Consider the following 14,556-nt stretch of genomic DNA (forward strand, 5'->3'; position numbering starts at 1 on the left):
TGGTAGCGGTAGCTCCTGGTTTCTACCGCTTCTGCCAAGTCAGCCGGTTGAGTTTTTCCAGTTGCACTTTTCAGTGCTCCTAGTTCACACTGTTTCCCAGCCAGCCACCATCTTTTCGTCCTTTCATGCTTTCGTCCTGCTGGCAAGTGGAAAGTGCTTACATTTTTCTGGCAGCGGAAATGCATATTGCTTCCGGCCTTTTATTCATTTCCCCTTTGCATTTTTTGCGCATTTGCCTCTGCTTCTGTTGGCCAACATCTATTCCAAAGCCCCGCTTGCGATCCCAGTTTTGCTTTCGTGGGGTTAGGGGATAGGATGGGGCTTCAGGTTTTTGGGAGCCCCGTCGAGGGGCTCTTTACAAATTTTTATGCTGCGGTCATGCCAAAATGCATTGTAAATGGAATGAGTGTGTATGTCCGTATGTCTGGCTCAGTGTAAATAAGTTTTGAGTTTGTCTTTCGCTGATGTCGACCGCACACGGCCCTCCTTTACACTCTCTCCATTTCGGAAGGCCAGTGCGAAGAATCAGCGGCAAAAAACTGCAGATTGTTATGGCTGTCAGGACCCGGAGCGAGCTACACTGAGCCAAATCCTTTACTACATATATAAGCATTTATTTGATATACACCATTCCATTTCGACAATAGGTAAGATAGAAATGTATTTGAGAAGGCCATTTGAATATTTAAAAATTAATATATATTTAAAATGGCCAGAAATGCAATACATTTGATTCTATAAAATTCCGCATGGTTTTCTGTTTCAAATGTCCCCCTGCCTTCACTTTATTTACCATTGCAAAATACACAACATTCTATGGCGGTTGCTATTTCCATTTAAAGGCAAGACAAAAAAAGTGAATACTCTTACATAACTTCAAAGACATTCCAAAGCGCTTGGCTTCCTTTTTAACATTCCAACATCAGCATTAGCAACACCATATCCGATTCTTAAGCAACATGACCCGTACATTCCGTTTTATGGCGGTCTAATTTAAATTTTTCCAGTGCAACACGGTTTCAGTGCCAAATTTCACACACAGATACTGAGCGGTTTTTCCCGGTCTTCTTTTTTCGTTTCGTTTTTCGCCTTTTTTCCGAGTCGACTCGCTTTTCTCCTGACTGCTGATGATGTTTTTGTCGTTACGCTTTTGTGGCGTCGTTGGCTGGAGCTGATGTGTTTCTGCGGGTCAGGGGTCAGGGGTCAGCTCCTCAGTCGAGTGCCGTGAGAGGGTATCGCCATGAAGCCAGGCTCCTCCTGCAGGCCATCATTCGAGAGTGCTACACTAGAATTAATCTTTGTCAAACGGCGTGGCTTTCGAGTCCAGATGAGAGGCCCCGCCACATGGCAATTGAGATACATTGACTGGGTCCGCACTGCAAATCGAAGGACTCCAATCCAATACCTATACCAATACCAATAGCAAGACCAATGCCACGACCAGGATACGTGCACTATCTGTCGATCGGGTTGAGTTGGACAGGCCTAAGCCTCTTACACGGCCAAAAGCAACCCTTTTGCCATGCCATCCAGCCGGCTCATATGCATAACGTTCTCTGAAATTCGCCCTTGCCCGAAAGGCCCGGCAAACAAATTTGCAACCAAAGTGCTTCGCTCCGTGCACATTGGCACATTTTTAATACACTCCACTCCCATCTGTGTAGGCGGGATGTGGGGGGCTGAAGGATGTGGGTGCGGAAGGTGCACACCAAAAAATCGTACAGGATGTTGTTTTCTGACTTTGGATTGTTATACAAGGGCTTTGCATTTGTATAAATGGTGTAACCTGACAAATTAAAGGCTGCAATAAGTACTAATAAAGTAAAGGCTTATCCTACTTTTAAATGATTCAGAAGAATTCTGAATCCTTATTTTAAAGTATAACTTAAATGCTTAGTTTACATATATAAATAGTATATAAATATTTTCATTTCATTCTCAAAGACTCGTTGAGCTATAATTAATGGATTTCCAATGATTTGGCACCCCAAGCATTTTCTTTCAGGGTTAAACCCCCCGGGTAAGTAACTCTAATCTCGTTCCGCACACGGAGTCGCCTCCTCGTCGAGTAACACGTGTCTGGTAGTTTTCAAGTGCTTGCAGCTTGATTTGATGTAATTTATTGAAAATTTATACAAATTTGTGCTTGTCTTTGCACAATAGCCCTCGTGCCCAGGGCCCAGACTCCAGGAACCACCAGCCGCCCCATCCCCACCCAGTCGCCTCGTCTGAACTCGTTTGTAGTCTGTTATTGGCAAAAACTCGCAACGGCCCGAGCCGGGAGTCTTGTGCATGTGGGTCACGTAGCCATGTGACTTATACGAAATGCAAATGAAATAGTATATTCGGTGGGTGGTGGGTGGCCCGGCGAGTGGTCCTCTGTATCCTGTGTCACGGGTGCAAGTGGCAAACTGCCCACATTCGCCGGGGCCAGAGGAGTCCGACTCCTAGTCCGAGTCCGAGTCCTAGCCGTGTCTGTGGACACTTTGTGTGCCATGGCCATAGAATTCGGAATCCATGCCAGCAGCTGTAATAGAATTGGTTCTCTTTCGCTGTTTCTTCTGGCTTGCATAAGATAAATGTGCGAATTTGCGCCAAGTGAAAGTGTTTTTGATAAATGTGCGAGGGACTACAGCTCCTGCAATCGTAAATCGTGCCATCGAAGGACGCCCACTGATCCTTTGATTATTCAACAACAACCTTTAAAGAACTCGCAGCGAGTGTTTCCTGCCGATTTGCCGACTCCATGGCTACGCCGCCCAGCATCCCATTGTCCGCCGTTTGATATTTGTGCCATCCACACTTGTCCAGTTTGGACCAGGTCCGTGGAAGGACCTTCGTCCGTTTGTCCTCCCACCCGCCTGCTTTATGATTTCGTTTGATTGTTCGCTGGCTGGCGCTACTTTGTTGCTAGTCCAACCCAGCTGACTGTCTGCAACTTTGCTGATTTCATTGCTTGATTTCCTCTCGTTGATACCCTGCCTTGGGTTCCATAAATCATTCCGAAACAGAGTTTAAAATTTACATAGATCAAGAGCTATTTGTATATTTCAATCGGATTCCATTCCAGACGTACTGGACAGTTTTTTTGTGGCAAGCAGAGCGTTAAGAGTTCTTCTGTCATATACACACATATGCATATTTTTGTAGAAAGTGTATATTTCATACCTTTAGTGTACGTAAAACGGAAGTTGCTTTCTTATTTCTGCGTTTTTTCCTTTTATTTTCTATTTCAATTTCGTTAAGTTTTGCGCTTCTGGTGTCTGTCTTGGCTTTTCCTTGGCAGATACGTGTGGGTTTACGCTCGGACTCCATAATAGAATTATTTGTATCAAATTGTGGCAACCGAAAAAATGAAATGAAAGCGGAGCAGCCAGGCCGCAAAAGGAAGACCGGCAGGAGCAACGCCAACGCACTCTAACACAATTGGAAACTTGCACAAAGGCATTTTTATTCGCCTATGCCCGGCAAGACCAGAAAGCAGCGCCAGGAATTGAATTAAAAGTTCCCATTTTTTTGCTGGCTGGGATAGCTGGTTGGCTGGCTGACTTTCTGGCTTATCTGGGCCGCAAACATTCTGGGCTTTCTCCCCTTTTGGCTTTCATTGGCAAAAAGTGTTGAGCTGTGAAAGTTGGCTAGCTGGCGCAGGGCGAAAGTAATTCTCAGTCCAAAGATTCCCAGTTGCAGTTCCCGCTGCTGCTGCTGTAGCTGCAGTGACAAATGAACTCGGGTCGGGGTCACCAGGCACCAAAACCCAAGCCCCAACCACCCAACCACCAAACACCAGCCCCCAGCGAATCTGGAGCATATCTGGAGCATAACTATTCGATTTTGGCATGCGAATGCAATCAGCACCTGGCCGCATTCCCTCGCCGCTCCTCAGTCGCTGTCGTTATGACACGAGCTTTTGTGATCAATATGTTTTCGAGGACCAGGGAGCCACCTGCCACGCCTTGCAATTTGTTAGCATCGCGGGGGCCCTTCCTTTTCCCACAGATAGCAACTGCTGACAGGAGTGCTGTCCTCCTTCGCGCCATATCCTTTTTTTCCCCCAGCTGCTGACAAAGACGAATGGCAAGTGCGACGTTCGCGCAATCAGCGGCGGAATAATCAAAAATGAAAATAAGCATTGCATACTTTCCAGCGCTCCGCACGAGCAACGCGCAAAGAATCGTTGCCGTGGCAAAAAGAAGCTCGGAACACTGGATATATTTGCTCGGGGATTGCCAATGAAGTGTGTATTGATTAACCTTTTTTGCGGTTAATATTTCAGGTGGTTCCGCCGCAGCATAATCCCATTTGTGTAGGCTTCGTTCCGACTTCAATTCTAATAGCCAGTTATTGTGGGTACAATGATTTATTAATATTTAAGCATTTCTTTCTATAGAACTCTAGCTACACGGCTCAAAACTATTGCATATAATAATATAATTTGTCTTGTTTCTATTGATAATAAGTTGAATAGAGAACAATTATCTGAGAATTTGTGGGTTTTTTTTTTTGCTGGATTCCACTTCAGCTTGGAAATGGGATGGCCCCCCACCCAGCCACAAACGACATTTTGCCCCCATTCCTCTTCGATTGATTTATTGAGAGATTAATGCCAACGATTTCCTTTACTGCTGGCGCGTTAGTTTTTTTGCACTCTGCCATATTGGTGCCATGAAAGCGCTGCTGTCACTCCAGTTGCGGCTTTCTTTTCTTCCAGTGAGTCTGGATCCTGGGAAATCCTCGGCTTGCCGGCAGCGTACACATGAGTTATTGGCTCGATAGTGCAAACACTTGCAAATGCGGATTCGCATATATGTACATGCACACAGCATATATAGGCTAACAGGGGTTAAAACAAGACTTTGTATTGCACTGAAACATTCATAAGTTTTAGCGGGTCTCAGCTACCTAGCTTCTAATCAGTTCTGGGGCCTCGAAAACGAAACGACTAACGAAGTTATGCAAATTCCAGCCCACTGTCGGCATGAATCTCAATTTAGGGGCCGCCAGCAAAACTTGGGCATCCTTTGATGTTTGCTCAATTAACATAGGCGAGAACCTCACAACCTCACAACCTCTGAACCTCAGAACCGCCGGGCCTGCAACACTTAAGCGGATTATGAAAGCAGGCAGAGTCTGGCAGGCGTAAATCGTGATTTTTTAATAGCTAAACTTCGGCAGCGCCGCGAAAAGCGAAATTTTGCCGTGGAACGTGACTGATTCGCTGGGGAAACTCTAACCACAATGGCTCAGACACAATGTTTGGGTCTATCTGGGCGATGCAGAAGCGCAGACCTAGCTGCAAAAATGCAGTGGAAACAAGTTTATAAGTTTAAGTCAAAGTTACGGATAAGAAATTTCGAAGAGATGTATCTATTGAGTAGGCACAATTTGTGTTAATAATTGATTCGATTATGAATAGTAAGTACGATTCATAAAGTACATTTTCTTCCAGTGTACTTTGGAAAACTTTCGCAGCTAGAGCTTCCCAAAAACTTTTCAGCTATAGCCGCAAAAAGAGTCCTTTTTCGCCTCCTGCAGAAATGTTTATTACGCGCACATACATCGAAGTACCGGGACACCGCATCTTGTATCTTGCCACCGTGAACCGCACACTTGGAAATGCTTAATTTGCTGCCAAATATACATATTCCCGCTATCTGCCGCCCTCCACGGCTAACCAGAAATGAGCTTCGATGAGTCCAAATAGTTTCGTATTTCAGTCGAGCCTGCCGCTGCTAAGTGCTCCTCCTGCCACGCCCCGCTCTTCAGGATGCCGCTCCTCATCGCCGCCACAAGGATGCCGCGTAACTTCATCAGCGCTCCTCAATGGCTACAGAGGAAAATATATTACTTTACTTTTACAAAAATATATCGTTATGTAGAACAATTTAAACTTTAAATGCTCATATATATAATATTATAATATATATAACATAGTATATGTTAAACATTTTTAACCGTGTATCTGAGCGTTGCGGGTGTTGCATTTCAGCGTTTCGGGCGTTAAATGCATTTCGCCTGCTCCACTTCCATAGTAAGGAGTGAGTAAGCAGTGAAGTGGGTGGTGTGGCTGCCTATGGGTAATTTCCTACGAGGAGCCGCCAGCGAAAGCAAAGTTTAATTAATTTTCCTGCGGCTTTTGGCTTCGGTGGCGTGGCTCTTAAGTGGTTCTCCTCCGTCAGATGCTCCCTTTTTGGGCCGCAGGTTTTATGTCTTTGTCAAAATACTGGCGCCTCGCATTTTCCAATTTTCACTGCTCTTTATTGCCCGCCTGGGGGAAATGGCAGTTTCGATGGTGTCGGAGCATCGGCAGTTCATTATCTACAACAGCTACGTAAATTGACCGCGCTCGGCATAGTTGCAGAACTATATTTACCACAAAATTACACAAATCAAATGCATAATTCTGCTCTAATGCCCGGCCGATGAACCAGCACAAAAAGATCAAATGTAGTGACAGCATTTGTTTTTAGATTTGCGAACCGCAACGCAATCAATTGCATCCAGACGGACGGGGTGGGCATTCCAGACAGCCCCCATCCATCCATCCATCCACTCAGCCATTTGCTTTCGTCATGTAGAATCGACCACAATAAAGCATGTAAGTGGATTAAACTCAACCACTCATTAAATTACGAGTGCGCTGCTATGAAATGGGGACCACAGCAACCGCAAAAACATCCTTTGACTACGAGCCTTGTATTGATATGTCCTAATAACACAAATTGTCAAACAACCGAAAGAGCTAAAGTATGGGCCTGGCCAAAGCGAATCAAGATTAGGCCCGTGAATTCACACGTCTCGAGCACTTACCGTCTAGTCTGAAAGTCAAAGTACCAAAGGGACTTGGCCGGAGATGAAATTCGCAAAAATATTCCATAAACTGAATGGATTTGGTGGCCATTAATGCGATTGTAGAGCACTGCCTGCAAAAAACCGCAACGGCAAGCAGCTTAAAGAACTGTCAGCTTTTCTCAAAGGCAATAACGCAGACCGACTTAAGGCGACCCACACTCTAAAATATTTTACAGACTTTGGTTCAGGTAAAAATTATACTTAGTTTTGGAAATGTTTGCATTGGACTGAAAAATTCTTGTTTGTTTAAGAAAGACCTATTCTTAAGCGGGTAAGCTACTCTATTCCATTTTCATTAAAGAGAATATTTTTTGCAGGATAATTTTTGCAGGAGACATCTGGAGCAGCTATTGGCGATGCGATTCAGTTACCTCCTTCCGAGTCAAGTGAATGGGGCAAAGGGTCTCAGCCATCCAATGGACATATCGCACCGCAAGAAAGTATCCAGCGGGCAGTATCGGGGAAAAAGCCACAAAGGCGCATCGGGCTGCCAGATGCCACAAACGACAAGTGGGTGGCCAAAGGTACATAGAAGGTACAAGGTCTTAGCCCCCGCAGTTGGAGCTGCCAGCTTGGCATATTGATTTTAGGTTTCGTTTTTTGCTCCACTATTTGACTTCCCCGTGGCGTGTTTACCCTAACTATTTGCGTTGACCTGTTGTGCTCGTAAGGTCGCTATGAATATACATTGTTTGCATACCGTAGATGGTGTATTGAGCCACAACCAACTGAGTCTCCTCTCTCATCAATTAAAAGTGGGAAGCCAAACTCCGTAACGTTGGTCTACACATAGAGCATGGAGTCAGGAAATCGAACAGTTAAAAACTTTTGTCCCGAACTTGTTAGGTTATTTTGCACACAGTTCTTTAAGTTTTTAAGAACAATTTGTAACTTGCATTTTGAAATTGAAAAATTAAGTGAGTCAGCGCGACTTTTGTTTGGAAGGCTGCTTGCGATGGGCAAAAAAAAAAAAACACAAAAGGCAGCCAACATTAATTGTCAGATGCCTTAATTGCCCGTTTTCGTTGCACCAAAATTCGCAGCGGTTGCAGCAGCATAATAAAAAGTATCTGAGGCACACGAACGAACCCATGCCCAAGTAGGAATCGCGCTGCAGATTGCTGGGTCAGGTCAGTTCGGTGCAGTTCGCTTCAGGTCAGGGCAGGATCTGGGATCCGGGTGTGGGATAGCCGGTTAAGGCCAGCCGCTTGGCCAGAGGACCGGGCCTCGGGAGCTCGTGGCTCTGTTCTCCGGTGCTGCAGCGGAGCTGACACGGTGACCTAAAGGCGACAACAGGCGCATGCTGAATGGAGCTTGGAAAAAGTACACGGCTAGAAACGAAACTCCATATAAATTGTATACTTATTGAAGGGAAATGTGAATAGTGCTGCATACTTCAACATCTTTATGTTGCCAGCAGTTTCAATCTATTTTGCTGCTTTCCGAATTAAAAGCGATGAAAATCATCTATGTATACTGTAGTTTTTTCTCCGTGTGCCCGCAGCAGCGCCACAATGGAAGCAGCCCACAAACAACACACTGAAATTGTTTGCTTTGTGCCTTTGGCTGGCTGGCTGGTTGGCTGCGGGAAAAGCCAGCAGTGCTAATAAACAATGGGCCACGGCATGGGAAAATGGAAAAATGGGTCCAAGAGGGGCTGGGAGCTTGGGCGGACGCATCTGAGACTTCCTGGGCGCTACGAGCTCTGTCGCTACTAGATGTTTTTAGCTGTTTTACGCTTTTAGGGCAATTTGGGGACAACGCGGCGTATGCGTGTCGTGTCTACTGTCTACGCTGCCTTTGCAGGTGTCAAGTGCCAAGTGTGTAGTTTACCGCAAAGTGCTGCCCTGCATAGTGTATAGTATGTATGCATGTTTTTGTTTTCATAACCCGGAGCGCTAAAAAATAACAACAAAGGGCATTACATTTTCCATTCGAAAGGCACTGCGGCAGCTATAATGGCCACCGCATAACAGGCGCACACATACATTCAAACACACACACACACACACAGAGGGCCGAGACAGGACCTTAAATTGTTCAATTCAAAGGCTTCTGCAGAGCATTTACGAGCAACAACGGGAGCAGCAGGCGAATCCTGGGCCAGGACCAAAGGGAAACTCGTTAAATGCCATGGCTGCCTCCTGCATATATTGTTTGTGGCAGCATGTAAAGATGGGCCTCCATTCGAGGCGACTTCAAAAGGGAGTGAAAGTTTTCTTTGTCATCTATTAAGGCATTTCCTGCGAATGATTTATCCAGGCAGAAAAACCTTTGCAGGCTTCAAAGCGAGCTGTTAAAGCTGGGAAAGTTGGGCCCAAAATCTTAGGATGTATCCACTCCTTTAACGGAGACCGTAATTTTGCTAACGTTTTCTCCTCAACTATAAGACTCGGTGTGCCCGAGCCAACAAATTAATTAGTTTTCAACACTCGAGTTACTTTAAATGGCAATTCGTATAATTAATTTCGCACACATTGGCACGAGAAGTGCAAAGCAAATCGAAATCAGCAGAGTAGTCGGAAGTGCTTAGTATGCTAAGGCCGAAGTAAAAGGACCTGCTGGGCCAGGTCAGGGGTCACACATTCAGAGACACATATCCATATTGAGACTCCGAGCCATCGGCAGCCAAAGGAAGCAATTTTCCTGCCGAATGCGTTTGCACAAAGCGAAGATATTGCAGAGTACACAGATCTATTTGTGTGAGTGTGTGAGCATTGGGATATGCTTGCAGTGGCTTGGATGTGGCCAGTCGACCAGAACTCCCAGGACTTCAAGGACTCCCTTGTGCAATCACTCAAACGGCTAAGAAATCAACTGCCAAAGTCATAAATTTTCGGTTTGCAAACTGAAAATTATTTCAGCATCATCCTTCTCCCTTCGCTGGCAAAAGTTAAATAATGCAAGGACTGCAAGGACGGCATGTGAGTTTGTGCGGGTGTCTATGGCCAGTGAAAAATTGTGCAGAAATATTTAAACTGCAATTCCAAAGCGATTTGTTTTATGGCCCCAATGCTCGAGCATTGTTTCGTCGGCAGCCAGGACCTAAGCGCTCCGGATCCGGATGCGGATACGGATCGACTTCCGGATTCCACTCCGCTGCACCAGGCGGCGCGGAAAACTTAACTCGGATTTGATGTGGCCAAGCAGCTGTTAATGCTGCATGATTTATGCCCCGTTCCTCCTAGCCAGCTCATTATATGCCACTAAATCAGGGCTGCGAAGGCTGTGTGACCACGTCAATGTCGTTGGGAATTTTTGGCAGTACCAGTCCTGCGAGAGTCCTGCGAGGAGGATGTGTGGTCAATGCACTGCCACTTCCGGTCCGCCCCACTTCCGCCCGGCGGTCGTAAATTTTATGCAGCCGCTTTGCATATCCTCCAGTTATCCCCACTTCCCACTTCAGCTTGTTATTTTATCGGAGCGCAGTCTGCCCTCCGCTGGAGCTGCCAATTGTCATCGCCAGCCTTCCAAGTCCGCGCTCGCATCCTGGCCATCCTGACAGACCATTGTCCGCCATTGTATCCTTTGGCCAATGATTTGTTTGGCCGCCTGCAGTTGGCTTGTTTTTCTTGGGCACCGCGATAAATCAACACGGGCAACCTCCATTTTGGCGACCCCAAACGGAATGGCCTGAGCTTTAGGATTACTATGCATTAGTACGAAATTAGAACTATTATATTTATGGCGCAAATAGTCTGCACATCATTTATGCAGCGCCCAGGTAAAAGGCAAAAAGAGGTAGAGCTACAAAAATAGAGGAAAAAAGCCTAAGCCCTTGCACTGGAAACGAATTTTGAAAGGTATAATATCAAAATAATACGTAGTTCATAGTTAATAGACCAGTCCTTGAATCGAAGTCTCCGCTTACGTAACTTATATTTTATAAAGCTCTTAAATAACTTAAGAATGCACCTTCCGGGTTTTCTCAGTGTATCCACAGAGCCATTAGACACGCCTAGCAGTCACTGTCTGGCGTTGGGCTGTAATAAAAACATAAAATGTTGCACATTATGCAAACAAACCCACATGCACAGTGGCTCCCACACGCACACACACACACACATTTCAGCTTTGGCGATGGCGCCGCATGTCTAACGGTTTCGTTCGCCATTTGCAAACACACACGCACGCACACAAGGACGAGGGCGAGGACGCACACAGACACGGATGGATACCTTGTGCTGAGCAAACTTCAGGCCCTGTAAGTGTGTGTGTGTGGAGAACATTAAATTTATTTGAAATTATTATTATGCGCATTTACCTAACATTTGCATAACCGTCAACGGTTTGCAGGATAACAGCAGGAGCCCTTCTCTGCGGGCCAATTTGCGAGTGAAATGTGGCTGGAAGTGGGGAACTGGGCCAGAGCACAAGCAAATGCCAAACAGCTTATAATTTGATTGAAAAGTCCGCGAGGAGTGATCCAGAATGAATCTTTTTTAGGGGGCCATGATTTGCCGACTTTGGGCGCATTTATCACGCCGCAGATCCTGCAGTATTTAACTGAAATAGTTTGGCAATTGTTGTGGCAAACAATATTATGCATTCGCTTAATGCGCTAGTTTATGGCGTCAACTGACCGGCATAAATAAAGCAGCGATAGAAAAAATGCCAAATGGGATCCAGCAAAAAATAAATACATATGAAAATAAAAACATGGGGCATAAATTAAAAGCAGCGCGCAGTAGATTCGCCCACATCGCACACACAACGCCGCACACACACACACATCGGAAAATTGTTTTAAATAATTAAATGCTGGCGCTGCACTTATTTACACCACTTGCCAACTGTGTGCACTAGGTGTGCTGCAAAGAGCAAACGAGTTGCCAGAGGGATTGTAACTTTGAGATGCCCTACGCACAAATCAAATTCGAAAATTATGAGATTATAATTTCGTTTTATTTACTTCATAAGTAGAGAATAAGCCTTTTTTGTTAGTGTACTTGTGCACACAAGTATATTGTTGCTTACTTTTAGTCACCTTTTTCCAAGATTCAGGGTGTTGGAAAGTTATTGAGTCCGTAGCTCTTTCCTGAATCCCTCGCATATGTATGCCACTGAATTCTTGCATAGAGATGTTTTTATGTGTGCCTACACACAATAAAATTATATAAATATTGCACACAATGTGGCTGGCTTTTACTTTATTTTACTGGTCGTTCATTTTATCGTGATCCGATGATATTTCGTGTGCCACTTTTGGTGCAGGCTCAACAAAGTGTGAGGGGATCGGTGAGCACAAAGGACTGATGGACGGTAACCGACTTCTCCCGGCCATCGAAGTTCACAAAGATGTCGAATTCCGTGTCAAAGATGCTGTCCTCGCTGGGTTTCAAGGTGAGCACGCCCTTGATGCACTCACCTGCCCTAACAGGCAGTGGTGTCTCCAGGTAGAAGACCGTTTGGTTCCAGTGAGTCCATGGAGCAGAGGGCGACGTGCTGATGCTGATCCTTTGCGTGCTCTTGCTGAATCCGACATCGAAGTAGGCCACCAGGGCGTGTACCCAGCCATTTCGGGTGACCTTCAGCTCGAAAAGCGAACGAAACTTGGCGGATTGGCGTGGCTCGGTGTACAGATCCAGCGTTTTGACCAGGCACACCCTGCTCATCAGCTGGTCACCGGTCACGTGCTCCACCACCGCCTTGGACTCGCATCTGCGCCGGATGGCGGACAGGTCGAAGCCGTGCACATCGTGCCAGAAGCCAAGATCCTGGTCGCGTCCCTTGATGGCCGCCAGATAAAGCTGCGCCGTGTCCGGATAGATGTGGCCTGCGGCGGACAGCCACTTGTCCCGCGCAAATAACAACGACTCCAGCATATTTCCAGAAAACAGGCAGGAGCTGTGGCAAAATAGTTTTGGACTTAAGGTTATCGATGTGGAAAATAAGAGAGCAAAATAGTCACTATCATTGTATAAATAGAATAACCCATTCACTGAGAATATAATGTTTAAATATAGATAGAAAGTACCTTCTGTTTCTTTGGAACTGTCTCTGATTTGCCTACTTACCCCATCCAGTCGCACACTATAATATCCACCTTTTTGATCCCATTAGGCAGTTCAATGTCCTCCACTTTTCCCTGGATCACCGTTACAACTCTGCCGAATTCATTATCCTGGGCTACCTGTTGGGCATATTCCGAAATGGTGGCCGCATCTACTGCCAGGACTCTTTTGGAACCCGCCTTGGCTGCGAATATCGAAAGGACGCCCATGCCGCAGCCCACATCCAGAACGGTCTTGGAGTGCAAGGATCTCTTAAGGGATCTGTTTATATACAGCTACTACTCTACCCACCTTGTGCCTGAAGAACTCGTTGTGCTGGATGGCCTCGCGGTAGGCCTTAATTCGAACTGAGTCCTTTAACAGCCATTCGTGTATCTCAATGCGGCCATAAAGTTTGAAATAATGCGCCTCCTGTCTTCGGCGATCCTTGGTGATATGATTGGCATTGCTGGTGTCTACATCCATCTTCTCGTCGTCTTTGGCAAGGTCCTCTAACATTTTCAGTCGTGAAAGCTAGCTTTGCTAAATTCTTTCTATACTGAATAAGCAAAGGTATCTAAATGTCAGAAATTTACTTTTATCCAGGGCTGCATGAGCAAAATGGCTAATTTGGCAGGGCTAGTTTTTCATAATTAATTTTTTTAATTACCACCCGCTGTACCCCGCACGTGCATTAACTAATTAAAAAGCTCATTAGCGTACATAAATCAGCGTTATGCAGACATAAATTTCATTATTACATCCAGCCAGCTCCGCTGACCCACTACTTCTCCGCAACAAAAGGACCATGACGAGCTGGGGCAGCAAACAAGTTTGGTGGAGGAAGCCACCGGACGAGGGATATCATTCACTCCACCAAAGACGGCATCTTCGTCATCGCATCCCTCCGACTCCACGGAAAACAATGTCTTCGTCTAGTCGGGCTCGCAATTATGGTCACACTGCTTCCGGGCATTCCCAATTCGATTGTGCAGATGGAAACGGGAATGGGACCAAGAAAGTGAAAAGTGAAAGATGCCCCTCCCGTTCCCCGTTCCCTGTACTCTTGTATCTTTTCTCCTTTTGCCTTCAGCAGCAACAATCGCTGGTTTCTTGACTTAAGCAGGGCACAGCAGAGCGTGAAAACATCATAAAGATGAGAAATTATTATCTGGCCCATATCCAGGGGACAGGAGGGGAGCATTTAGCTGCTCTGTTAGCGGCCCTGAATGAAATATCACATCCTGCAGAGGAATAAAAATCAGCGTCGGTAAAAAATACACATAAGAGAAGTAAGCAGGAAGCATCCGGAGCTCGAACAGGAAGACGAGGATACACACCCACTCCCCCAGACGAACGATAAACGCTCGCAGCGTCAAAAGACAATGATGGGGCAGGATGGACCGGGAATGGGTACAGAGAAAGAAAAAACTATATGTCACGCACATATATATAAACCTTTATTTCAAGAAAAATAGAATAAAATGTTTATAGGCCAAATATTCTTCGACATTTGCTTACTTATTTCATTATTAATCACTTATTAGATATATATTGTTTTTTTTAATGTGTATAGGTCTTTTGCAGGGTCTAAATCGGGCCAGGAATATGGTAGCTGGCAAATACAGAGAGTAAAGCCAACATCAGAAGTGACGAAAAATTGTAAAAATAAAATATAATGGCAACGCAGGACTGACTCGTCCTGGACTTGGGC

General features: G+C 45.5%; 1 protein-coding gene across 2 annotated transcripts; it reads right to left on the minus strand.

Moving 5' to 3' along the window:
* Nucleotides 1-11,751: 11,751 nt before the first annotated feature.
* Nucleotides 11,752-14,275, minus strand: LOC6730944 (protein arginine N-methyltransferase 8). Of its 2 annotated transcripts, XR_006541484.1 has the most exons (4): nt 13,155-14,275; nt 12,867-13,096; nt 11,999-12,696; nt 11,752-11,946 (listed from the first exon to the last, which is right to left on the minus strand). XR_006541484.1 is itself a non-coding variant. In XM_002078071.4 (3 exons), exons 1-3 carry the CDS (start codon nt 13,359-13,361, stop codon nt 12,066-12,068), a joined length of 1,068 nt encoding a protein of 355 aa, XP_002078107.1. In that variant the 5' UTR covers nt 13,362-14,274; the 3' UTR covers nt 11,752-12,065. The 2 variants fall into 2 exon arrangements, 1 of the variants encoding a protein (XP_002078107.1); XM_002078071.4 differs by having other exon boundaries at nt 11,752-12,696; nt 13,155-14,274.
* Between the last annotated feature and the right edge of the window lie 281 nt (nt 14,276-14,556).

Source organism: Drosophila simulans, chromosome 2L (genome assembly GCF_016746395.2).
Source record: "Drosophila simulans strain w501 chromosome 2L, Prin_Dsim_3.1, whole genome shotgun sequence".
In the NCBI taxonomy this organism is placed as follows: Eukaryota; Metazoa; Arthropoda; class Insecta; order Diptera; family Drosophilidae; genus Drosophila; species Drosophila simulans.

Excerpts from the sequence above, each read along its gene's own strand:
- LOC6730944 (XM_002078071.4), bottom strand. The coding sequence starts at position 13,361 with ATGTTAGAGGACCTTGCCAAAGACGACGAGAAGATGGATGTAGACACC. Across the intron at positions 13,097-13,154 it reads ACGAGTTCTTCAGGCACAAG|ACCGTTCTGGATGTGGGCTG; the intron begins GTGGGTAGAGTA and ends TTGCACTCCAAG. Across the intron at positions 12,697-12,866 it reads ATAGTGTGCGACTGGATGGG|CTCCTGCCTGTTTTCTGGAA; the intron begins GTAAGTAGGCAA and ends ATTTTGCCACAG.